The 25,111-nt window shown below is 36.6% G+C and overlaps 1 protein-coding gene across 4 annotated transcripts in view; it reads left to right on the top strand.

The window, feature by feature from the left end:
• Positions 1 to 25,111, top strand: part of USP33 (ubiquitin specific peptidase 33) — a 48,791-nt gene extending 23,680 nt beyond the window's left edge. For 2 of the 4 annotated variants that reach the window (XM_065673622.1, XM_065673621.1), the window contains exons 9-25: positions 158 to 271; positions 1,002 to 1,080; positions 3,113 to 3,533; positions 3,953 to 4,093; positions 5,189 to 5,301; positions 5,922 to 6,094; positions 6,206 to 6,300; positions 6,872 to 6,905; positions 7,721 to 7,766; positions 8,501 to 8,681; positions 9,909 to 10,035; positions 12,052 to 12,221; positions 13,677 to 13,758; positions 16,441 to 16,549; positions 20,482 to 20,584; positions 21,341 to 21,409; positions 23,899 to 25,111. In XM_065673622.1, the coding sequence (XP_065529694.1) occupies positions 158 to 271; positions 1,002 to 1,080; positions 3,113 to 3,533; positions 3,953 to 4,093; positions 5,189 to 5,301; positions 5,922 to 6,094; positions 6,206 to 6,300; positions 6,872 to 6,905; positions 7,721 to 7,766; positions 8,501 to 8,681; positions 9,909 to 10,035; positions 12,052 to 12,221; positions 13,677 to 13,758; positions 16,441 to 16,549; positions 20,482 to 20,584; positions 21,341 to 21,409; positions 23,899 to 24,056 (2,215 nt within the window). In that variant the 3' untranslated portion in view covers positions 24,057 to 25,111. Of the gene's footprint in view, positions 1 to 157; positions 272 to 1,001; positions 1,081 to 3,112; positions 3,534 to 3,952; positions 4,094 to 5,188; positions 5,302 to 5,921; positions 6,095 to 6,205; positions 6,301 to 6,871; positions 6,906 to 7,720; positions 7,767 to 8,500; positions 8,682 to 9,908; positions 10,036 to 12,051; positions 12,222 to 13,676; positions 13,759 to 16,440; positions 16,558 to 20,481; positions 20,585 to 21,340; positions 21,412 to 23,898 lie in introns of those variants that run through there. The other 2 variants (XM_065673623.1, XM_065673624.1) reach the window with 2 other exon arrangements.

Here is a 25,111-nt window from a genome sequence, read left to right as displayed (position 1 = left end):
GAAATGTTTGGTTGTAACATTTAAGGATGTAGGAAACAGAATTGTTCAATTACAGTAGTATTTTTTTTTTCCCCAATAATCTTATGTGAAATGCAGATTTCATCTTGTATTTTAACAACCTGAAAACCCCCCACCCTATTTTCTTCTTTTTAATCAGTCCACCTTTGACACACTTTTTTCTTGACTGTGGAGGCTTAGCCCGGACAGATAAGAAACCAGCAATTTGTAAAAGTTACCTCAAGCTGATGACAGAACTCTGGCACAAAAGCAGGTATTGTATCCTTTTGGGGTTTAAATGGTTATAAATAAACTCCAGAGTCAGGACAGATTAATGCATCCTTCCCAGGGTTCTAATTTTTATTCTGTATCACCGAATTACTCTTATAAATTAAGGAAGGAGAGACTAAATTGCAGGATTAAAACGCTCCTTATTACCTGTTTGTTTCCATAGCTGCCAAAGATAGTACAAATAATTGATGTACATTCTCCTAGTAAGGAAGTTCTAACAAGAAGTAGATGATAAACACTATGCAAAGTAGTATTAAGCTTTCAAAAAATGTTTATATGTACCAGAAATACATCTAAAATGTTCAACTACTTTATCTCTGTGTTCTTCATTCTGTCTCAATGTTTTATCAGTTTTTCATATTTCTTTATATGGAATTTCTGTTATCTCTGCCTAAGAAAATACTTCAAAATATAAGTACAAAGATGGAGAAACAGTAATTGTGCATAGTGCCAAGTGTATGCCTGATCTGTCACCTAATTCTCTAGTAAGAAATGTGGCCTAAAAGGCTTGATATAGTCTCTATTTCTGTTAGAGGACAGGTTTTTTTGTGTTTGTTTTTTTTTTAAGAGTATAGTTAATAATTCAATACCAGTACTATATTGGTTAAGATTAATACTACTGGTGTTATACATGTTACAGTTGAGTTGCAGGCAAACTTATGATCCCATATGCTTTTTTATTTATACTTATTTAAAACTTTTTATTTCTTTAGACCTGGTTCTGTTGTTCCTACTGGTTTATTTCAAGGAATTAAAACTGTTAATCCTACATTTCGAGGCTACTCTCAACAGGTAAAACCTTCTGATTTAAAATCTGCCTAAGCTGTAAAATTCTCTCTTATTTTGAAATCTAATGCTTGAGATACCATGCTTCCTATATTTGTTAAAAGCAATAGCAACATAAGCTTTATATGCTTCAAATGTAAATCATCTGAAATGGAAAATGGAACCAGCAGCAGTTAAGTCAGGTTTTATGTTCATTGATATCAAATTCTTTAAAGGCCTTCAGCTTCTGAGAATAATTTATGTCCCAGAAAACAAAATAAAGGTGTTTAAAAATAAAAAAAAAAAAAAGATATAATAGATATTTAATATTTGTTACCAGTTATGGCTTCTTTTAAATCTAAGTACACAGTATCCAGTTTTCATTTATTATCTTTTAAAAAAACAAATGCACTGCTCTGTGTTTCGTAAGCAGTATTGTACGAACTCGGGTCTGCAACTTGCTAAATAGATACGGATTATTATATAGTAAAGGCATTCTTCAATTATCCTTCAGTATCTTGCTCTATTCATACATTTTGCAGTACTTTGTTAAAAGCTTTTTGGCCAGAGGAATAATTTAAACCCTCTAATTAGAAAAGCTTACTAAGATCTTCCAGGAATCTGCTGTTATTCAAAGGAATTCTGCTAGCATGTTTCATATTTGTGAAGCGGAGGATTAGAATACATTTTAATGTTCAAATACTGCATGTAGCTGTAAAGTAAATGTTTAAATAGTAATCTCAGTGGGACTTAGTTTACTCTTGGGCTTCTGAAGAGCCATGTAAATTTCTGGAAAAGCAGAAAATCAATCCTGATAACTGAAGAGAAGCTGTATGGAAACTTGGTTCTCACAGCTTTGAACACTGAGAATATGTTTTTCCATGCAGAGCAGCACTTAGTGAGAAACCCTTTTAGGTTCTGCCTGGATCACACTTCACTTGTATGTTTAGTATGTTTCATGGCAACAATTAAAACAAAGCAAGTCTTTCATGACCAACATTCTCCTGTTGCCCAGCCCCACAAATTGGGCAGCCAGTTGGGCAGCCAAATCCAATCTTCAGACAGAAAAAGGAATTCTTTTGCTCAGTGGAGAATGTTTATCAGTTAAGCTGTGTCTTAAGGTTTGAGTCTCTTTTTTGGTGTAAAAGTATTACTAGCAAATAGGCATATTAGGGTTTTTTGTGGGGTTTTTTTTCATTACTCAAAACCCAAAACTGAATCTGATAGTTCTAGTTTTTGAGAAAAAGAATGTTTTCTAGTCTGCAGTTGTGAGCTTAGTAATTGGTGTGTTGGATGGTGATATTGAGCAGCAGAAATTATTTTTATGAACAACCAAAATACAGAAAGGAAAATGGAAGAAAACAGAAGCAGTAGTAGTTGCCAAGGAGAGGCTATTGTTTTCTCCCACGCTTGTTTTATTAGATATTCTCTAGTGCCAGGAACCAAGCTGCTATGTGGATTGTTGAAATTTGGTGCCTCTTAAGATACTTCAAAACACAGATTAGACTTGTAGTAAATCTTCACAGCTTTTTGGGGAAATACTGATAGCGGGGGAGTCTTGTCCAGGCTTGAGAAGAATTAAAATCTTGTTGCCAGTGTGATACTACTGGAAAGACAGGATAAGTACAACATAACACTTCTTAATAAAGTCCTGCCATTCCCAGTGAAAACAAGGCTCAGATTGCTTTGCCTGAAGATGCTGCATGAGGTTTTAAAAAAAACTGTCCTGAAAACATTATTCCATAACCAGCAGAGCTGGGGTCTCACCACAGTGTTGGTAGTTGCTTGAGTTACACTTGTTGAAATAAGCTTTTTGGGAATAGAAGTGTTTTGGAGGAAACTCATAAGATTACATGCAGGAAATGGACACAGGAAACAAACATGATCTGGAAATGAAATTTCTTTTGAACTTCAGACCTGAGACAGAGACATTTAACTTACTCTTCTCTAACAAGCCAGCTGCAGCTTTTGGTTTAGTTACCTGTATCTTTTCCTGATATGACTTTAATTTCTTCCAAACATAATGGAATAATATCATAAAACTTGTTTAAAATCCTAGGATGCACAAGAATTTTTGCGTTGCCTAATGGATTTGCTTCACGAAGAACTTAAAGAACCAGTTATAGAACTGGAAGATGTCCAGCCTACAAGTGTTGAAGACAGTATGGAAGAAGACAAGAGCCAGTCAGATGTAGGCTTTCAGCCCTGTGAATCCTGTGGTACCTGTGATAAAACAGAAAATGACACTATTTTCAAACCTGTCTTAGAGGATCCTGCAGAGACAACTATGCTAATTCAGGATGATGATAACAACTCAGTCACATCCAAAGACTGGCAGAAAGAAAAAATATCAAGCAGCAAGCTTAAACGAGCAAATTCTATAGAAGACTTTGAAAAAGACACAAATACTGCTTCAGAGACCACTGAATTTTTAAATAATCAAGGAACTGTCAAAGTACAGATACACAGCAGATTCTCAGGTAATACGTTACTAATGTGCAATTGAAATAGTCAAATTCTTAGCTGGAATATCTATGTGAGTGGAAAAGAGTTGTAGAACAAATAGTGTAGAGAGGTACAGGTCAAATAGGGTAGGTTGATTGACTTCAGGCAATGCACCTCCCTTATTTACTTTTCAGTTCAAGTGTTCTGAATTCAACTTGAATTTCCTTGAAAAACTAAATATTTATACTGGGTAAGGTTTCAGATAACCCAGAAGATAATGGGGGGTTTGGATTTTGTTCTCAATTAAAAACATATGTGACTTGAAATGGTGCTGCATTCCTAAATGTCCTGTGACCTGACAGTGTGGTTAAATTAATTGCATGACTATTGTGTCTGTTCATTCTGCATTAAATTTTTGGTAGAATTTATGAAATAATGCAAATATTAATTGCAGAATACATCAATGATGTACACATGAATGATATATCTGCAGCACAAACCCCATCATCAAATGAAGGGATGAACACTCGCTTATCAAGCAGTCCACCAAAATCATTCTCATCATGCTCTTCACTGGCACAAGTCCACAAAAAAGGTATAGGCTCTTTATTTTCTCCCCCCTAGTACTGAATTGCTCTGTATTGCAGTTTTCATTTTGTTGTTTCTGGTGTCTTGTGTACCAATGCAGTGTTTTTTCTTCAGTATTTTTTTTAATCCTCTATCTCTACTGGGGAGAAGGGACCATTATGTAAACTGGACATGCAATAAGACTTCCTTCTGTAGAATTCTGATTCTTTCAAAGCATGCTTGAACAGTATCTGCCTCTGCTCTGTGAAGATGGAATAGTATTTTGAGAAAACTTTCTCAACTGCTCTAGTTTGGAAAGAGGTGAAATGTATGAGAAGTTAGTTAGAAAGATAATTCAATTTCCTGTCACTATTTCCATGGCTCACTGCTTGTTACTGGCTGTTAGCATTTTGACAGACTTTGACTCCTACAAGACTTTTCAGTTATCTCCTGGGTAGTATTCAGTCTCCAAAAGAGGTTTTGTGGTCTTCATTGTAGCATACCATGCTGGTAGTTTATAGAGCCTGAGAGACTGCTTTGGTGTGTTTCCCTAATTAATAGTGGATTTGGGTGGGGAGGGGGTGCGCATGTTATGCTTGGAGTTGGGGTTTTCTTCTTACTTTTTAATAAGCTGCTGTTAGGCTGGACTCTAGTAGTTAGGTCTATTTCAATCCTGTCACTGTCACCAGTGTTGTGATACAATAAGCTTGTGTATGTGGTTTTCATCCCAACATGGTTAAAACTTGTGGGAAGATGTGATCAAATGAAATGTCAGAATGTGACATTTAAAGTTTATACCTTGGGGGATTCCTGCCAAGATGAATCTCGTAGCAGGAGGCTGTAGATTTCAAGACTGGCAGTTTAAGTCTTACTTAAACTTAGGCAAAATTTTCCTATATTTTTCCACTATAAACCGCTTGAGGAACCTACGTGAATTGCCTGGTACTAGCAGTAATCTGCTTGTGTAATTTCTAAGAAATATTTAGTAAACAGAAAATAGGGCTTGGTTCAAAATCAAGTCCTAAATATGTGTGATCTCTAATTATATTATGCAAAGTTGAAGGAAATTGGAACCCACTTTATCTTGATTTACTTTCAGCATTTAATATTTGTCATTTTATAGTTGCAACTGTATCATCGCCAAAAAGGAAGAAGCGCAAGAAGTACAGGAGTGTTATCTCTGATATATTTGATGGGACTATAATAAGTTCAGTACAGTGCCTGACTTGTGATCGGGTGAGTAAGAAGGGGAAGTTCTATTTTTTAACATGTTTTTTTTCCTCAGTACAAATACTTAAGCTTTATGAATACAGTGAGGCTCTGGTAACTTTATTCTTTTGTGAAAGATATCCTCAGAAGTTTCAGTTGTTTCATACTTCTTTACTCAAATGGTAATAGGAGCTCAAAAGCAAATGTGATCACTAAAATCCAGGATGGGAGCAAGAAAATGCATAGCTGAGTTTCTTTTGCAGCAGGTCCAGTTACATTAGGTTAAGATAATACCAAAGTAAGATACTGTCAAAACAAGGGGACGAAGCTTTCTGAAACTAGCTTGTATAACAAGAGCCTGAGGCAAAACTCATAGTGCTTTTTGTGACTACTAGGAAGACAAATAATTAATTATGACTTGAAGAGTTTCAGTGATAACAGTGTGCAAGTTCACTCTAAAATGTTAATTTTTCTTCCTCTTTTAGAAATTAATTCTTATGTCTCCTTATTTATAATTAACTTGCAACCTAGTGGAATTTTCAACTACACAGTGACTTAGTAGTTACTGGTGAACTTTACAGTAGTCAGTTTAATTCAGTTTCTCTTCAGTCTTAACTCTCTTTTGTTTCATTTGTTTTCTTCTTTAGCTGTCTGTAACCCTGGAGACCTTTCAGGATCTGTCCTTGCCTATTCCAGGTAAGGAAGATCTTGCTAAACTCCATTCTGCAAGTCATCAGACATCTCTAGTCAAGGCTGGGTCATGTGGAGAAGCATATGCCCCCCAGGGATGGATAGCTTTCTTTATGGAATATTTCAAAAGGTAAGTAATATTTACCTTGCTTTATTTTTTAATCTATTTTGAAATTCCAGTTTCTGCTCTTCTGGCAGAACATTTGTTGTTTTTCTTTCTTTTCTATCAATGATGTTTCAGGTTTGTTGTCTCATGTGTTCCTAGCTGGTTTTGGGGTCCAGTTGTAACCTTACAAGATTGTCTTGCTGCCTTTTTCGCCAGAGATGAGCTCAAGGGTAAGAGGTCAATTACATGAACATGTTTCTTCTGATATTTTTTCCTCTAATCATACTAAGATGATTAATATCTTCTTCGCTTCACGCAATTAAGCAAAGGCCACCTGTTAGACTGTAATACAGTCATTCCTTGCTCTTACGGGATCACTCATTTTAAAAAGGTAAGCTTCTTGTTCAACGGAATATTTGAGGCAAGAAATGCCCAGGAAAGCTGCTTTAGAAACTTCAAGTAAATCTGAATTCGGTTTAATGAAGTGGTATCAACTGAAGGGTCATAAAAATTTCAAACCCCATTATATTAATACTTAATTTGACCTAGTGAAATTCTTCTCTTTTTTAATTATGTATCCTCATCTCTTCACGTTATGCTGTACTGCTTCATAGTGGCAAGCATAAAACCAAAGAACCTTTCTATTTACTTGCTATGTCAACACTCTCACGGCTTAAATATTCAATGCAACTTAAAGATAAATTCTCCTGAGACTTTTATATATCAAGTGTATGTGCTTGAAGGATAGCTGTTTGGATTTAAGAGAATAATGGCTGTTTGTCTTCTCCATGATATTTGCAGGTGATAACATGTACAGCTGTGGAAGATGTAAAAAGTAAGCTTTTACCTTTGTTTTAACTTGTCTTAATTTGAGTGCTCTAATGCTTTTGTTAGTCAAGAGGTATTTATTTCTGCTGGATATGTCATAGTGCTATAAATCTTTCAACACTACCTTGTGTTCTGACTGTCAGAATTTTGCTATTACAAAGGTGCAGGAGTCAGGAAGCACTGACTCAGCGTACCAAATTGCAGTCAAATTGTGTTTTGTTCTTTTTCATGTTCCTTATAATTTTAGACCTTTCTAAATCGTTTTTGATTGAAAAAAATGCTTTTAGCCCTCTATATAACTAGTAGGTTTTCACTGATGTGCAGTAGGTCCTTCAGTGTGTCACAAATAAATACATTGTGGCCTTAAAGAACAGAGAAAAAGAAGTGGTCTGTAGATAGCTCGTTGCCCTTTATGGAAAAGGAGTTTTATTGCTTGCTATGTAACTGGTGATCTGCTGTAGATCGCTTCTTAAAAATAAACTTAGCTGCTTTTTTTTTCTATTTTGCTGAATAATCAGCTTAACAAAGCTTAAAGTTCTTTCCTTTATGCTAAGAGAAATTGTTAGCTGGATGGAGCTTGACTGTCTATACTTGCTGCTTTGAATTTTTCAGCAGTACAGATTTTCTCGTCTTCTAAAGCATCCTTGTTTGCATTTTTTTGGCTACTCCATGTCTAGTCTACATTCCAGAAATATTTTGTGTTTACTAATGTGTAATGCTCAGTTTTGACTTGCTGACTAGCGCAATAAAAAAAAGACAAAAACCTTTTCAGAACTAAGTATTGGTTGTTTTGTTGTTTGTTTGTTTTTCTCCTTTGCTTAGGTTAAGAAATGGAGTGAAATTCTGCAAGGTGCAAAAATTTCCTGAGGTACTGTTACTACATGCACTTTAAAACACTCTTTCTGCATGATTAGGAATGTGGTAAGACTAATGAATTGCATGAAGTAAGTCATGTTTATAATATTACATGATGAAAGTGTATCCTCTTATCGGCATTTGTTTTAAAAAGCTGAGCAACGTTTGATGATTCACCCTGTAAGAAAGTGAACCTTGTACATGAAAAGTAAAACCCCATTATTCTAACTTTACTATGTTATAACTGTCAGCCTGCAGAGCTTATTTATACTGTAGAACTTAAATACCACAGCCAGAATGGGAATGCTTTCCATAAGTAATGCTTGTAACTTCACGTTTTAAAAGTAATCCAATCTTGCGCGTCAAAACATGAGTTGATGGGTGCAACAATCAGGAAGAATTAATGTCCCTCATGACAAGATTGTGCAATAGGTGCATTGAAGAAGATAAAAGGTATGTTGCTCATTGCTGAATCAGCGTAAGTTCAGGACTGGGGTTTTTTTATACTGTTAGTAAGATAAGTCTTAGATAATTACAAATGCATTTGTAACTCCTTGAGCCACGGTTGATTTAAAAAAAATAAATAAAATCTATGGAACACAGAGCTTGTGATGGTTGCCTCACGCCATAGAGTAAAGTGATCTTTTTGGGATGATAAAAGGAAAATGTGGCATGCACAGTGCAGTTATTATATGTCAGTTAGTACCATGTAAAGTTCTTGAGTGAATCTGTCGATCCTTCTTACAGATACTGTGCATTCATCTGAAAAGATTTAGACATGAACTTATGTTTTCCACTAAAATTGGGACCCATGTGTCCTTTCCCTTGGAAGGCCTTGATCTTCAGCCTTTCCTTGCAAAGGACAGTCCAGCTCAAATTGTGACCTATGATCTTCTGTCTGTCATCTGCCATCATGGAACTGCCAGCAGTAAGTATGAGGTTCATTGTTCTGTCTCTGATATTCACATCAGCCCTTCTGTTTAAGATTATTCATATACTGAAGAGTAAATAGATAAGCATTGGTTATTATACTGTGAAGGATAAATGCTGTGATTTTTACCTTGAACCATGAGATGGCTTGTTCTTAAAGAGTTGACGCATCTTTGAAATTGCATGGCATACTGAAATAATATTGTAGGTGGAAAAAAATTAACAGATCCTGCAATATTAAGTTAAGTAAACTATATATACCATTGTAAGTGAACAATATAAATGTACAAATAATGTTACATGCCAGCAGATGATCAATTGATCAGCTGTTCTGCATAGGTGCTGTTTGTCTACAGTTTTAATGCTTTGTATGACTTACTTTTTTGGAAAGAGTTCACCATAAAGATGCCAGTAATTGTTTTAAAAGTTGTTCTTTTGGTTGATCACTGCCGATTAACCCCAAACCAGGCAGTATCTGCTGTTCATGGCTAGTGATGAGTATCTGAATAAACATCTTACTGCTTTATGTCAAGCTTGTTTCTGTCTAGATTTGGAAAATAGGACAAAGATAAGTTTGAAGTCAGAAACTTCATAGAATTTTATAGAGGTTACCCACCACCTCATATTGTCCAAACTTGAGGTGTCCATTGTTCAGATGAAGTTGTTTCCACTTTTCTGGATGCTTTTTCATTTTCTATTCAGTACTTGCTGGGTGATGCTTTTCATAATCACTTTAGTAGACATCTGATTATTTATTTGTTGGCAGTTGAATATGTGTTTTAGAAATAGTAATAATTGAAACTATATTATGGATAGTCTTCATATTGATATTATGTAGCCATTACACATCTATGCTAATTTCCATTAGAAAGGTTTGAAAAGAGTTCATTGTGAAAACTGATTAGGGTAAATTGTTCAGTCATTCTTACTCTGATTCGAGTTTCATAGTTCAAGAGTGCATTCAACATCAAGCTGCTGGAAAAGTTTAAGAATAGGCTGAAAACGGTGTTCAGTTTGCCACTAGCTGATGGAAATTCAGGAGGGGAAGTGGGAAATGATCCAGAGTTTGGGAGAACTTACTATCCAGATCATGTCTGCTAACGATTTGATGTTTCTCCCATTTAAGAATTGTGGGGGTTTTTTTGCACTTACTTCCTTTTCATGTGTTGCACAGTAAAATGGGCAGCACTGGACACTTTAATAAATCTTGCTTCTTACACTCCAGGTGGACATTATATAGCTTATTGTCGCAACAATTTAAATAATTTGTGGTATGAATTTGATGACCAGAGTGTCACAGAAGTATCAGAATCCACAGTGCAAAATGCAGAAGCTTATGTTCTCTTCTACAGGTAAGTAATTGAAAGTACAATCATGCCTATGTAGGTCAGGTATGTAAATAACTTTAAAGCAGTTGGGCAGCTTTCAGAAATTGGCTGTCACAAAAAAGAATTATAGTGGAAGAGTTTCCCCAACCAGAACAACCTATGCTGGAGAAAGACTGAATCCTTCAGTTGCGTTTTTAACACTTGCTCTGTCACTGCTAAAGCATGTATGGAACTTGAAATGAAAATTAAATCTGCATAAATAAAGTGTAGTAAGATGACTAGAAAGAGAACTTTCAACAACTGTTAGAATTAGCCACTAATTACCTCCTTTTTAGTCAGAGGAAAAGAATGCTGCACAATGGTAGGTTTTGCACACAGACTCTTAGAGCTCTAAAGGGAAGAGTGGAAAGTCTTTAGCAGATGGGATGTAGATCAACAGATGTTTTACTGTGTTGTAATTTAATTTCAAGGAATTTAGAGGCTAGACTTTCCTGAAAGTTGAAATGAAAGACGAGAAGTCATGTTATTATCATCTTCAGTCTAAGGAATTTTTTGTACTTGAAATAATAAAAACAATTCAGTTTTCAGATTCTAAGGATCTTGTACAAAGATCAAATTTCTACAAGTTTACTGCAAAACAGATTGTGTCATTGTTGCACGAGAAATGAGATGTGTTCTGGTTTAACTTTCATTAGGAACACTTGTACCTGCCACTGTCTGAGCTAAGCCTGTGAGTCTGGGTCAGCAGGCCTTTTGAAAGGAATGTGGAAGTCATGCTGTATTGCCAAGGAAGAACACTGTACCTGATTGTGGGCAAACATTTAAATAATAAAAGAACAGCATTCATAAAACTTGGTTTTTAAAAAAAGAATATACCCACAAAATACTGCCACACACACAAAATAGATGTTCTTTCAGCACGTTTTTAGAATGCTTATTGGAGATAATGTATAAATTTTTACATTAACAGCTGGAAAGGCTTTTGTTATAGAATTTTATTCTGAATTTAAATGGGTAATGTATTTTAATTGGGTTTATGGCAAATTTTTTTTTCCTACTCTTTTAGTCTTGTTTTGCTATACTATAAATAGTCCTGTTGCTATGGCCATTAGGTCTACCTGAAGCTTTTCTGTCAGCTATTTGAGGTAACTGACACCGTAAGTTAACTGACATGGTCCAGCTTTTGTGTGATGCTGAGTCAAGTTTTGGGTCGGGGTTTTGGAGGATGGAATCATAGAATCATAGAATAGTTAGGGTTGGAAAGGACCTTAAGATCATCTAGTTCCAACCCCCCTGCCATGGACAGGGAACGAATTGTTCAAACTTGCTTTTGGAGAAGAGAGATTATTCAATCTAAAACCAAGAGAGCAGAGATACTTTCAGTTGGACAGCAGCAACAGTCTCAATGAGAAAAATAGGGGGATACAGGAAAAGTAGGGGGATTACCCAGTCTAGTTACTGTTCAGCCTGACTTCATAAGGCAAGTAAGGAACATCTGCCCAAGGACCAGCTTGCAAAGCTTTTATCGCAAAAGATACAGAGGAAATGGGAGGTGAGCAGAGCCTTATCTCCTCCTCCTGTGGTAGTAATCACCTCTGCAGTATAGCCAGCTGTCTGTTACAAACTATTTGCTTTCTCAGGCTGCTAGGTTACATGGGAACTGCCAGGGGTCTTTGTTGTTGATCTAAGCAGGCAAAGGTTGCCTTGCAAGCATAAGGTGTGCCAAGGACAAGCACACCTTTAACAGAGCAAGTAGTCTTTGCTGCCCTTCCCACTGTGTACGAACTGTTCTGACTCTTGTGACACACTGCTCCCTAATGTGACGGTCCAGGTTCCTACCACACATTTAGATGGTGGCTCAGGCTGTTCATAAAAGGTGCAAGTTATTTCACAGGCTAAGTCAACTGCTTCATACTACCAAACTTTGACGTATAGCCATGGCCCAGGTAATTTACTTAAAAGTACAGTTTTCACAAAGTAAATTATCTGTATTGTACACAAGGGTATATATTTGTTTAATGATTTCTATTTTGGTAATAGAAAGAGCAGTGAAGAAGCACAGAGAGAGAGACGGAGAATATCAAGCCTACTGAATGTGATGGAACCAAGCCTTCTGCAGTTCTATGTTTCCAGACAGTGGTTAAATAAATTCAAGACTTTTGCAGAGCCAGGACCAATTTCAAATAATGACTTTCTCTGTATGCACGGAGGTGAGACTGTAACTGTCATGCGACTTGTAGCTGTGCAGGGATGTGCACTTGTTTTAATTAAAGGAATTCGAGTGTAGTAAATTTGTATTATAACTAACTTCTGTAACTTCTTAGGTAAATTAAAACTGTAACTTCTAAGTCAATGATTTCTGTCATTTTAGTAGCTGACTAGTTGAAAATTATACCATGTGAAGATCTCCTGGTTTTTTTTCCTCTTTTCCCTGCACATTGATTTTGTTTATAAGCTTTCTTGATTCTTAAAGAGGAACAGTTTATCTACTTGCTTCCTAAACATATGTATCCAATTTTCAAAAATCATGTAACTTTATCATCATCCTTGATACTTTGTTCTGCCAATCTAAATCTTATTTGCAGCTGCACACTAGAAGCAACAAGAAAGTTTGAAAGCTATGGAACAGGAAATTGGTATGATGCAGAGTAGCCAGTGCATAGCAGTGTAAAAATAGAGTAGTATTCCTGTATATTCAGTGTGGGAGCATAAAAATTTTACTTTGTGCTAAATGTTAATAAAAATGAGAGAACTGCGTTAAGCAAAACATTGGGGAACTATCCATATTTGAGTGCTAACGTTCTGGGAAATCATTACTGTGGTGTTCTTACACCTGTTTTCTAATAAAAAATACAGCTGTGTTAGATCAGCAGTTAGAGGTGCTGCTGCTATTGCTGAAACAAACTTTTTACGTAAGAATATTGTGCCCAGTAACAATGTGCAGAGGGGGGTGTACATGTGAGCCCTTGTGGCTGTGGCTTTCCTTTTACAGGGTTACAGCAGATGACTTTTGTTGTACAAGTGCCCAAAAGACTAGATTTTTACCTTTTTCAAAGCATTCCTGCTTACTGTGTGCTTCAACTCAATGTATCTGATCGTGGAAGCCCCTCTGTCTTCCTCAAAATTTCCCTACTTACAAGCATTAGTGTTGCTTGAAGTAATTCAAAAGGGTCTACAGCAAATAAGTGAATTTTGAATAGACCATTTGCTAATGTGTTTGCAGGCATAAACAAAATATTTAATCCCTCGTTAACATTTTAATTGTATACCTTAAGAAGCATTTTGCAATTGGTATCTAAGAAGGCCTCTAGCCCTTTAATCTTTCATGTAGTTTGCCTCTGCTTTTTATAAACTTCTCAGCCTCATGAAAGACTAAAATTAGAGTGGTGTCTTTAAATACAGTAATAGATTATACTGTGGTAGAACTTGCTTCACATGATTACTCTGAATTCATTGAAAGGTTATATTTTTAATTCCTCTAACCTCTAACATAGTCTTCTCCCTCCATGTCCTGAATAAAATATGCAAGGTTTTTTTTTCCTGTTTTTCTTTTTTTTTCCCTTTTTTCTTTTTTTTTTCTTCTGTTTATTTTGTCTTCTCTTTGTGGTTTTTGTTTTGTTTTGTTTTGTTTTTTGTTTTTGTTTCATTTGTTGTTGCTTCTGCAGGTGTTCCTCCACACAAAGCTAACTTCATAGAGGACTTAGTTGTAATGCTACCTCAAAATATATGGGATAATCTGTACAGCAGGTAAGGTTTATTCTGTAACTGGCAAAAATCCAGTGGTATGATCTGCATGGAAGTATGTGTCAAGCAGCAACATCAGACTTCAGACTTAGTGGATCAGGAAAAGGGGAACAAAAAAATTAAAAAAAGTATTCTAGGCACAGAACTAAGTGAAGGGATTTCAAGCAGGCGATGTATGTAATTTGCTTTTGCAAAGTTATGCTAAAAGTCCACACAAAGTAGTGTGTTACTGTGAGAATACTTGAGCATTAAACCAATAAAAAGTATGGTATGTACTGAATGACACAAAGTAGGTCAGCAAAAGTACACTTTGAAGAGGTATTTTGAAAGACTTCTCTGTATCAGCTTCCTGTTCTCTTGTTGGCTGGAGACAGCTTTTCTTTTATGTTGGCTTTGAATCCATAGCCTCAGCTGCCAGTGCTGCTTCAAAATAACTTATATCTAAGTGTTCCTTATAACTACTCAGTGCTTTTTAATCTAGGTCAGGCTTAAGTGCTTACTTATAAAGGAGGGATTCTTAAAAGATGTGTCTCCTTTTAAAGTAACAAAAAGATGTAGAAGAGCTTTGCTGATGACCTTAAGGACTCTACTGCACTTGCATTAAATATTTTTAGCTGTTAATTTCCTGCCACCTAAGCAATATAGCTGAAGAGTTGGGCTTTTTTTTTTTTTTTTAAAGTTTCAATAGACACAAGTGAAAAATAGAACAATTCTATTTCCAGCCTATTTCTACTTTCGTAGATGTACTGAATTCCAACTGACAAAGGCAGTATTTGTTTTCTGTATTCAGGAAGATTTGTTGAAGCTGAAGAAAAATGGTTTTAAACTTCTAATTGTTTTTCCTTCTTTCTGAACTTTTTTGACAAGATGTCCAACTTCAACCAACTTCAATAGTTAGAATAGATAGTTCAATAGTTAGATAGAATAGTTCAGTAGATAGCTGAAGTCCCAGAGGTGATAGGTTCCTATTAGGTAGAGGAATGAATTGTTGCTAAATGTGCTCTGTCTGGCTTCCTGACTGGCATATGCACCCTTTAACACAAAGTAGCTGTGAAGCACCCATGTTTTGCTTTTTGTCTTGCTGTTATCTGGGAATTATGGGAGAATATCATGGTTGCAGTGGGTAAGAATTTAGGGTGAGGAAGCCAAATATCATGGAAGCTGTCTTTTGTTGAGATAATGTTATGAAAAAGGAGATATTCATCTAAAATGCCAATTGCCAATTGATGTCCGAAACATGTTTATTTTGCTGCTCATGTGGCACTGCTCCTATCGATTTCCGAATACTTTGGGGTCAAAGTTGCTTTGGGATAATATAGTATAATCCATACTTGATCTATTTCAACTAAAAAGCTATGAAATGATCACTGCTGTTCAAAGACAAAGTGTCATATTCAGAGATGCAATTTAAGTGTTGGTTGACCATTTTATAAAACATGCCTTTAAGTTGGGAGGATTGAATACATACCAAAAAAACTTGTATGTACAAGTGCTGTTGTACTGAAATAATGCTTTAATTTTCAGTTAAAATATAACACTTCTGTGTTTGTTAGGGGTTGGGGGTCGGAAAAATAGCATCCCAAATTATTTTTATGGACTGACAAACACAAAGTCTAAAAGTGGGGGGGCGGGGAGGAGGGGGAAGTAATGCCTTCCATGGCAGATTTTTCTTCAATTTATTCACAAAGTAACCACAGTTGTTTTTCACTCTTATTTAAGACATAGACTTTCATATTTTGAACTTTAATTCATGTTGCACTTGAGAAAGCCACATAATAAATGTTGAGATGCTTAAATGTAAATGCTTAAGAGCACTCTCTTTTATCTCATTTAAAGTAAGATTTTTGGAACAAAATAGGAAGTTTTGGAAGGGAAACAAAACCGGAAGAGACCCCAGGTCTCTCAAAAATAATGATGCAACTAGGAAGTAGAACCTAGAATATCCTTATCTCAATATGTGACCTTTCTGTTGTGGTAAATGCATCTCTTAAGGCTGCTAGTCATACAAGAATATTTTCTTTATCAGGCTTGTAGTTTCCGGGCTAGTAAATGATGCCTGTGTTCATAATGATATATCTATACACACACACACACATCTACATATGTATATTATCTCTTGTGCTTCTCAGTAACAGTGTACCTACAGACTTCCATGCATTTTCCTTGTTTCACACATGGAAAATATGGATGGGAGGGTCGTGGAGAATAACTTTTTAAGAACAAAACAATAAGCAAGTTTAGAGGCTGGTGTCAGGGAGGGAGTGAACTGATGAGCCTGCAGTGGAATGGAGGAACATGCTTAAAATAAAACTGGCTGGAACATTTCCGTAAGTTGTTTCTTGGAGGCCTTTAATAAAATCACACAGGGTGTATATAAAACAGAATACTTGCTCACTGTCATATTCTTCCCCTAGTAACACCTTTTGAAGTATGTGATACAGTAGTTTGGGATGGTTTCTACCGGCTGTAGGCAGTTGGGACTTGGGAGATGGTTATGTCTTAGCATAGAGTACAAAATATTACTAGGAAAATAAATTATAGTATTTATGGATCAAATAGCAGTGTGACTGGCATTGATCAGACTTATGTTAGATATTATAAGAAAACACTTGCTCTGTCTACAGATGCATGATCTTTTCACATGGTATTTTGCACAAGGTTAATGTATTTTTACATGTACTGCAGGTATGGAGGAGGACCAGCTGTTAACCATCTGTATGTTTGTCACACCTGCCAAATAGAGGCTGAAAGAATTGAAAAAAGAAGGAAAAATGAATTGGAAATGTTTATTCGGGTAAAAAAGTAAACACTTATTCATTCTGCTTTTTGACATCACCTGATACTCATGAGTTGACCCAAAGGGTTATGAGAAGTGCATAGGTGATCCCTGAAATGAATGGACTTCATTATATGTCTGTATACCTATTTAGAATCCCTTCTTTCCTGTTGGTAACAGTAATATAGAATCATAGAATAGTTAGGGTTGGAAAGGACCTCAAGATCATCTAGTTCCAACCCCCCTGCCATGGGCAGGGACATCTCACACTAAACCATCCCACCCAAGGCTTCATCCAACCTGGCCTTGACTGCCAGGGATGGAGCACTCACAAGCTCCCTGAGCAACCCATTCTAGTGTCTCACCACCCTAACAGGAAAGAATTTCCTCCTTATATCCAATCTAAACTTCCCCTGTTTAAGTTTCAACCCATTACCCCTTGTCCTGTCACTACAGTCCCTGACGAAGAGTCCCTGCCCAGCATCCCTATAGGCCCCCTTCAGACACTGGAAGGCTGCTATGAGGTCTCCACGCAGCCTTCTCTTCTCCAGGCTGAACAGCCCCAACTTCCTCAGCCTGTCTTCATATGGGAGGTGCTCCAGTCCCCTGATCATCCTCATGGCCCTCCTCTGGACTTGTTCCAACAGTTCCATGCCCTTTTTATGTTGAGGACACCAGAACTGCACACAATACTCCAAAAGTGAGGTCTCACAAGAGCAGAGTAGAGGGGCAGGATCACCTCTTTTGACCTGCTGGTCACGCTCCTTTTGATGCAGCCCAGGATACGGTTGGCTTTCTGGGCTGCGAGCGCACACTGCCGGCTCATGTTCATTTTCTCATCGACCAACACCCCCAAGTCCTTCTCTGCATGGCTGCTCTGAATCTCTTCTTTGCCCAGTCTGTAGCCGTGCCTGGGATTGCTCTGACCCAGGTGTAGGACCTTGCACTTGTCGTGGTTGAACTTCATAAGGTTGGCATCAGCCCACCTTACAAGCGTGTCAAGGTCCCTCTGGATGGCATCCCTTCCCTCCAGCATATCAACCGGACCACACAGCTTGGTGTCATCGGCAAACTTGCTGAGGGCGCACTCAATCCCACTGTCCATGTCAGCGACTAAGATGTTGAACAAGATTGGTCCCAACACCGATCCCTGAGGGACACCACTCGTTACTGGTCTCCAGCCGGACATCGAGCCATTGACCACAACTCTTTGTGTGCAGCCATCCAGCCAGTTCTTCATCCACTGAGTGGTCCATCCATCAAATTGATATCTCTCCAATTTAGAGAGAAGGATGTGGTGTGGGACAGTGTCAAACGCTTTGCCCAAGTCCAGGTAGATGACATCAACTGCTTTACCCTTGTCCATCAATTCTGTAGTCCCATCATAGAAGGCCACCAAATTGGTCAGGCAGGATTTCCCCTTAGTGAAGCCATGCTGGCTGTCACCAAGCACCTTGTTGTTTTTCATGTGCCTTAGCATGCCTTCCAGGAGAATGTGCTCCAAGATTTTGCCAGGCACAAAGGTGAGACTGACTGGTCTGTAATTCCCTGGGTCTTCCATTTTCCCCTTCTTGAAAATGGGGGTTATATTTCCCTTTTTCCAGTCATCGGGAACTTCACCTGACTGCCATGATTTTTCAAACATGATGGCCAGTGGCTTAGCAACTTCATTCGCCAGCTCCCTCAGGACTCGCGGATGGATTCCATCAGGTCCCACGGACTTGTGCGCGTTCAGATTTTGAAGATGGTCTCGAACCAGATCCTCTCCTACAGTGGACCCAAGGTCTTCATTCTCACAGTCCCTGTGTCTACCTTCTAAGAACAGGGTGGTGCAGTCAGAGCCTTTGCCAGTGAAGACCGAGGCAAAGAAGTTATTCAGAACCTCAGCCTTCTCCAAATCCTGTGTAACCAGTTCTCCCGAAAGCTTCCTCAGGGGGCCTATGTTGTCCCTAGTCTGTTTTTTGTTTGCTACTTACCTGTAGAATCCCTTCCTGTTATCCTTAACATCCCTGGCTAGGTTTAATTCTAACTGGGCCTTAGCCTTCCTAACCTGGTCCCTAGCTTCCCAGACAACATCCCTGTACTCTACCCAGGCTGCCTGTCCTTGCTTCCACTTTTTATAAGCCTCTTTTTTCCTTTGAATTTTCATCATCAGCTCCTTATCCATCCAAGGATTCTTGTCATATCTCAGATAACTTTATATGGAAATGTACTTAGAGAAAATATTTTGTTTCTTAAATTGCTTTTTTTTATAGTATAGAAACGGTGCAGCCACATGATCAGTTTTTCTTTATACACTGCCAGTGATTTGTTCTGTGCAGTCTGATAAGGTTTAAATGCAATAATGCTGTGCCAGCAAAACATTGATTATAATCTTTAGTTCTAATTTCAAAAATATCATTACATATGTAAACAAACATAAATAATTCAGTGTGAAGTAAATACCTGCATGTTCTAATACAACTGTAAAATTAATATCAAGCAGCTAGTATATTTTCTGTGAGTTAAGAGTTTATATGCGTGAGTCTGGTAAAATAACTAGTAATTTGTAATTCTTAAACAAAACTGTGTTTTCAAGTTTTCAGTGAAAATGAATGCAGAGAGGTTGGAGTCCTGTTTATGCTACCTCAGTTATTGAGAGGGAGGAAAAACAAAATTGCAGCTATTCTTTTAGTTCTCTCTGTGCTTTAATTGTACTTCAGAGATTGTGTCAGCATTTCCAGGTTTTAACTGCTATTTGAGCTTCTCAGTAATTGACTTTTCTCTAGACTGGTTTACCACTGGATAGTAATTATTATTATTAACAACATGGAGTCAGCCTCGTGTTTTAATGATCAACATCTTTTCAGTATAAACAATGATTGTATGTGCACTGTTGTGTAAGTATTGTTACAGACAGAAATTTCTATTATCCTGTATTAAGGTTGTTAGGGAGTGATTGCAGAACTTATTCTATCTGAATCCTTAAGGGGTTGTATTGATGCTTTAGGTTCATGGCTTCAAGGGGGAAGTATAGCTGTACTATTACAGAGCTAAAAGATAGTGGCTTTAAAGGCTTAAATGACTTTTTGCATGTTTCTTAATAACATTGTGAAAAGATCTGTAGTCTCTGAAAAAGAATAAAATGTTAAAAGTCTTAATTTTTAATTAGGATTAAATTGATTTTTAATTCAGGTTTTTAATAAAATCCTAAAATCTTAATTATAAAAAATATTACTTTTTTTTTTTTTCAATGATAGAATGAAAATTAGTTTGTTGTTTTTTTTTTTTTTACAATGATAGAATGAAAATTAGTTAAATACAACTGAGACTTAGGTATTGTTTGGGAATTTATAATTTCACTTACATTGCTGTGCAACAAAAACTCAGAAAACCAGGATGTGATTCTGGGGCTTGGGGTGTTTGGGGTTTTTTTGTTTTTGTTCCCCCATGCTTTTTAAACCAAAGCAAAGAAAAGTCCCAGTGTGTGAGTGAGTGCCTTGCCTGAAATCATACCGGCATCTGGTCAATGTATTAAGGAAAAAATAAGCATAGATGAAGATATAGGTCATCACACAAAGAACCTTCCATAAAATTATGGACCAAATCTTTCAAAAGACTCTTTTAATTTAAAAGAAATAAGTTGGCTGCTTGCTTCAGCTACTTCAAAGTTCAGCCTCCACTGTAATTATCCAGTAGTGCTTAATGGGGATAAGCACTTGTGCTTAACTTAAAAACTGCCATTTTCAGGAAAAAATAAATAAACTTCTAATACAAAGGCTACCACTACATCAAAATCTCACCTCGGGAATTCACTAGATATTTACTGTTCTGATGGTCAGTAGTTCTTTAAAATGGTCTGTAGGAATGTAACATTATGCTGTTAATAATTACAGTGATTAAAATAATTCAGTAGTTTAAAGGGGGAGAGGAGGGAAAGGCAGAAAAACATAGATTCTTTCTCCTTTCAGCTTAATAGAGCATTCCAGGAAGAAGAATCTCCATCAACATTTTACTGCATCAGTATGCACTGGTTCAGAGAATGGGAAGGATTTGTAAAGGGTAAAGACAGTGGTAAGTTGTGCTCCATTTCAACATACCGGTAATCCTTTATTTTTTTTGTTGTCATGTAGTGGTACTGTTGAAATAAATTGGTTTTGCTTGGCTAGAAGGCTGTAGGAAGAACAGATAGAGAAGGCAGTGAAAGTTCTTAAACATCTAAGACAATAGTTGTATAGATTACAAATATATCCATGAACCAAATTACAGAATATAGTCAAATAATACATAAGAATGGATAACGAGGTAGTTGTGGAAGGAATGTTGCTTGTTCACAGGGGTTTGGCTGTTAGCACAGCAGGAAAATTAGATGTAAGTACACGGAGGGGTGGATTTTGGTGTGCAAATTGACAGGTAATACTGTAGCTTCTGGATGTGACCTTGCTCACAATCTAAACTCATAGATAACTGACTAACTACTGTAATAAAATCTTTTTAGCCTAATTTAAGTGCCTCTAAACTTCTGAAATAGAAACACTGATAAAATGTTCTACAGTCTTGTCTGACTGTTCTAGGAAGACTTTGCTAGGGGTAAGAATTAGGATTAATTTGTGGTTTACATTGCTTAAGACTTAGTAAAATGAATGCTTTGAAAAACTTGCTCTTAATTAACATCCTGACTCACTTTTAACAACGTGGAACATACTGTTAAGCAGTATAAGAACAAGTCGTAAACAAACAAGCTGTTTTTCTTTCCATTTGAAAATAGAGCCTCCAACCGGCTGTTTGTTTTCAGCTCTCCCAATTTTAATCATCTTTGTGTCACACTAGATCCTCCTGGTCCTATTGATAATGCTAAGATTGCACTAACAAAATGTGGAAATGCTGTCCTAAAACCAGGTAGGTGTCCAGTATTGCTGCAGCTCTGGGGTCTTTGTGATGTATTTGCTGAAGTTTGGGAAATTTATGATAAATTCTTTTTTTAACTGTTATTGTAAAATGGCAATTCCTAGTGAATCTATGTTGTACTCATTTGGGGGGGATCAGCTTATTCTTTAAATAGATAATTAATATCTATAATAAACTAATCCAAATGCAGATGAGAGTGTGAAAGAAGGTGCAGAGTAACTACAGAATGGCAAAAGCATGCTTTGGCTTTGTATAGCTTGGTTTGATTTGGATTCTCTCAATGTAAATTGCGAGATTCTTGGCTTTTAGACTGTCATATATCTGTAGTTATTTGAATCTTAACATAATTTGAGTTGAGAGCTACTTCTCTCACAGTGGGAAATAAACCTCAGTAAGATGCTGTTGCTCATTTTCCTGCAAGTTGTTTTCCACTATATATTGCAAAAACTCCTCTAGCATGCAAAGATACAGATTTGTTATTTTTTTGCAGTCAGATGCTTAATACTATTCATTTAAAATTAATCGGTACAGAGAAATTCTAACATGGCCTGCTTTATGAAGATGTAGACTTTCTGTGAATATTTAAATTTATTGTAGCTCAGCTTAAAATAAAAAATAGCTTTATTAAGATTAACATTTATTTAACTGGATTTTTTTTTTTCCCAATTTAATGCCTCTGCATACAGTGGACCTACTATTGGCAGTTCACTGGAGGCCACTAGGCCCTGCATAAACCTCACCATTCTGAAATGTCAGGAGCTCATTTAAAAGGGTTCTTGCACTGATGAGTTTTGCAGTACATTTTAATGATTTCAATGCTAATGTAGAATTCAAATACAAGGTATAAAACATATGACTGACATATTAAAAAAATAATTTTGGAATTAATAATAGATAACACATTAGCCAGTTGTTGACTTACCCTCAGCTACATTGGTTCAGATTAAAACTTGGGTAGAAATTAAGGCATATAGGCTGAGGAAAATTTGTCTCTTAAGTCATGAAAAATGAGGTGGGTGTACCACTGAATAGTGTACAGTATTACTTCTGTGATCCCATGGTCCTGTCCCAGTGCATTATTTCAGTTAAACCTGATGGTTAGAAGACCTGGAACGTTGATAATCTACTCCTGTGTCTGCAGAGATGGGAATTGTTTTCTGAGAACCTGAACATAAATGAGTAAAACTGAGGCATAATGTCATGAGTACTGGTATAGGATTTGCATCATGACTTTCAGATGAAGTGTTACATAGCTGAGTTCATGTAGGTAATCGAATGTGCAGCTCTTTGTACCCTTAACAAGACAGATTAATCGTTTCTGATTAAAGATATTGGGGGGAAACTTGCTCCAGCACAGGTTTTTAATTTGTTGCTTAAAGAAGAGGGGGTTTATTCTGCTAGAATAGAAATTTGTCCTCTGCTTAGGTTAGTGTGAAGAAATCACTTCAGCTGTGTAACTGTCTCAGACCAGATTCGTGTGTGAAAACCAAAAGGGGCGACATGCTGATGCTCCCTTGCCTTTTGCCACTATAAAATGTTCCAGGAAATTAGAAATGATGGTTGGATGCTGACTTGAGACAGGAGAGGGACCTCCAGCCAGAGGAATGGAATCATGAGCAAAGACTTTTTTAAAGACTTGGTTTTAAACTGAAAGAAGGTGGATTTAGGTATTTTTAAAGAAATTCTTCCCTGTGAGAGTGGCAAGGCACTGGCACAAGCTGTCCAGAGAAGCGGTGGATGGCCTATCTATGACAGTGTTCAAGGACAGATTAGACAGGGCTTTGGGCTACCTGGTCTACTGGAAGGTGTCACTGCCCATGGCAGGGGGCTGGAGCTAGGTGATCTTTAAAGACCTTTCCAAACCAAACTATTCTATGATTCTTTGGTTCAATGACTTTAAACAGTGAATGAAAACACATCAGGCTGACCCATCAATGCTATATAGAAGGACCATTAGTAGGGCTGGTAATGTCCTAGTAGTGGTTTCTGTCAGGGGTTCTGGTAATTTCACTGCGGTTCTTGCACATTTCTTCTTTACCATCAATATAAATTTATTTGGTAAAACAGGAAGCTTGAGTCATTGTACTTTACTGTGTAATTACTGGGAGTGCATATTCTTATATTAATATGAATTGTTGTTTCCTGTGTACCCATACCACTTGCCAGCTTGACTGATAAATACCAAGTATTTATCATAGAACCTTCATGTGCTTTATGCTTGATTTATGTTAAATACTGGGTAACTTAGAGCAGGTAGTTGTAAGAATCACAGTACAAAATTAACACCAAATATGTCATTGGTTTTTGCAGTTGGTGCAAAATAAAGCACAAATTCAGCTTAGGGTTTTAAATTTGACTCTGGTGGGGGGTTTTTTGTTGTTTGTGGGGTTTTTTGGGTTTTTTTTTTTTTTGCATCTATTATGGACTTCAGTGAAATAATTGTTTTAAATAGTAATCACATTTTTTTTAAATGTTTTCAGGTGCAGATTCTGGACAAATATCCGAAGAAACATGGAATTTCCTTCAGTCAATCTATGGTGGAGGTCCAGAGATTATACTTAGACCACTTGTTCCTCCAGTAGAACCTGATATCTTGCAAACAGAGGAGAAGATTGAATTAGAAACTCGTGGTCTGTAGCTACTGAGAAAAAGATCAACTTGTAAGGAATCCAGCTTCCTTACAAAATGCCCAAAATGCATTCCCAAAAGTTTATTCTCTTATATCTGTTGGAGGCACAGCTCACTGGGCATTACATTAACTACAGAATAGTAAGTTGAAATATGTATTACAATTTGTTTAAATAAGAGGCTGTTTCTCTGTTTTGGAAGGCATGTGGTTTGTACATTTTGGAGTGTTTGGTCAATGGAAAAAAAATTGTAATTTCAGAACTTTTTGGTATAAGTCAAAGTCCTGTAATATCCCTAGACTCAAAAAATGGGGACAAATCCTAGAGATGTTCAGTAACCCTTTTCATTTCTGATTGGCTTCTGATACCTACAAACTTTTGCCTGTCTTAATTATACAGTCTTGACAAACCTAAGTGTATGGGAAGTGTATTTGAAATTGATTGCAACCAATGATAAAGGATATTAATCTCCTAAATGCTCAGGAAAAAAAATCTTACTTATTTTGCACTGTTAAGTATATGAAATAAGTAGTGTATAATATCCAAATACTTATTGTATTTGAATGAATCAAACATTAGTGTAGATTGAATATTGTTTTAGTCAGCTAATGTCGTAACTTATTACCTACTAAATTTTACATCTTATTATAGTCTTCTGTAACTCTATGAACCTGGCTAGCATCTTTAATAGTATATGTGACAAAAAGATTTAGTGTTCTCTAGGGTAATGTTTGAGAGCATGAAGTGTGAAATGTAAAAAGATTATGGACATGAGTGATATAAATTTCAGAAATTAAATTGTCTGGTCTCTTGAATTACATTCATAAACAGTTCCATTTGAAGGCTTTTATTGTATTGTTAAAATTTTCCTTGGCATGATGACCTATAATGTCAGAAGCTGGATAAAATGTATATATTGCAAAACTTAACGGAATGATTCAAAATGGAATGCGGAATGGCACTTGTTCTTGTTTTTGCCTGATATTGTTACCAGATAAGCAGCATTATTCAAGGCTGGATCAATAAAAAGAGAAAAAAAGAAAATAAATGAAACTGTGGAAGAGGA

Source organism: Lathamus discolor, chromosome 3 (genome assembly GCF_037157495.1).
Source record: "Lathamus discolor isolate bLatDis1 chromosome 3, bLatDis1.hap1, whole genome shotgun sequence".
NCBI lineage: Eukaryota > Metazoa > Chordata > Aves > Psittaciformes > Psittacidae > Lathamus > Lathamus discolor.
This window is presented reverse-complemented; position numbering and strand designations above follow the sequence as displayed.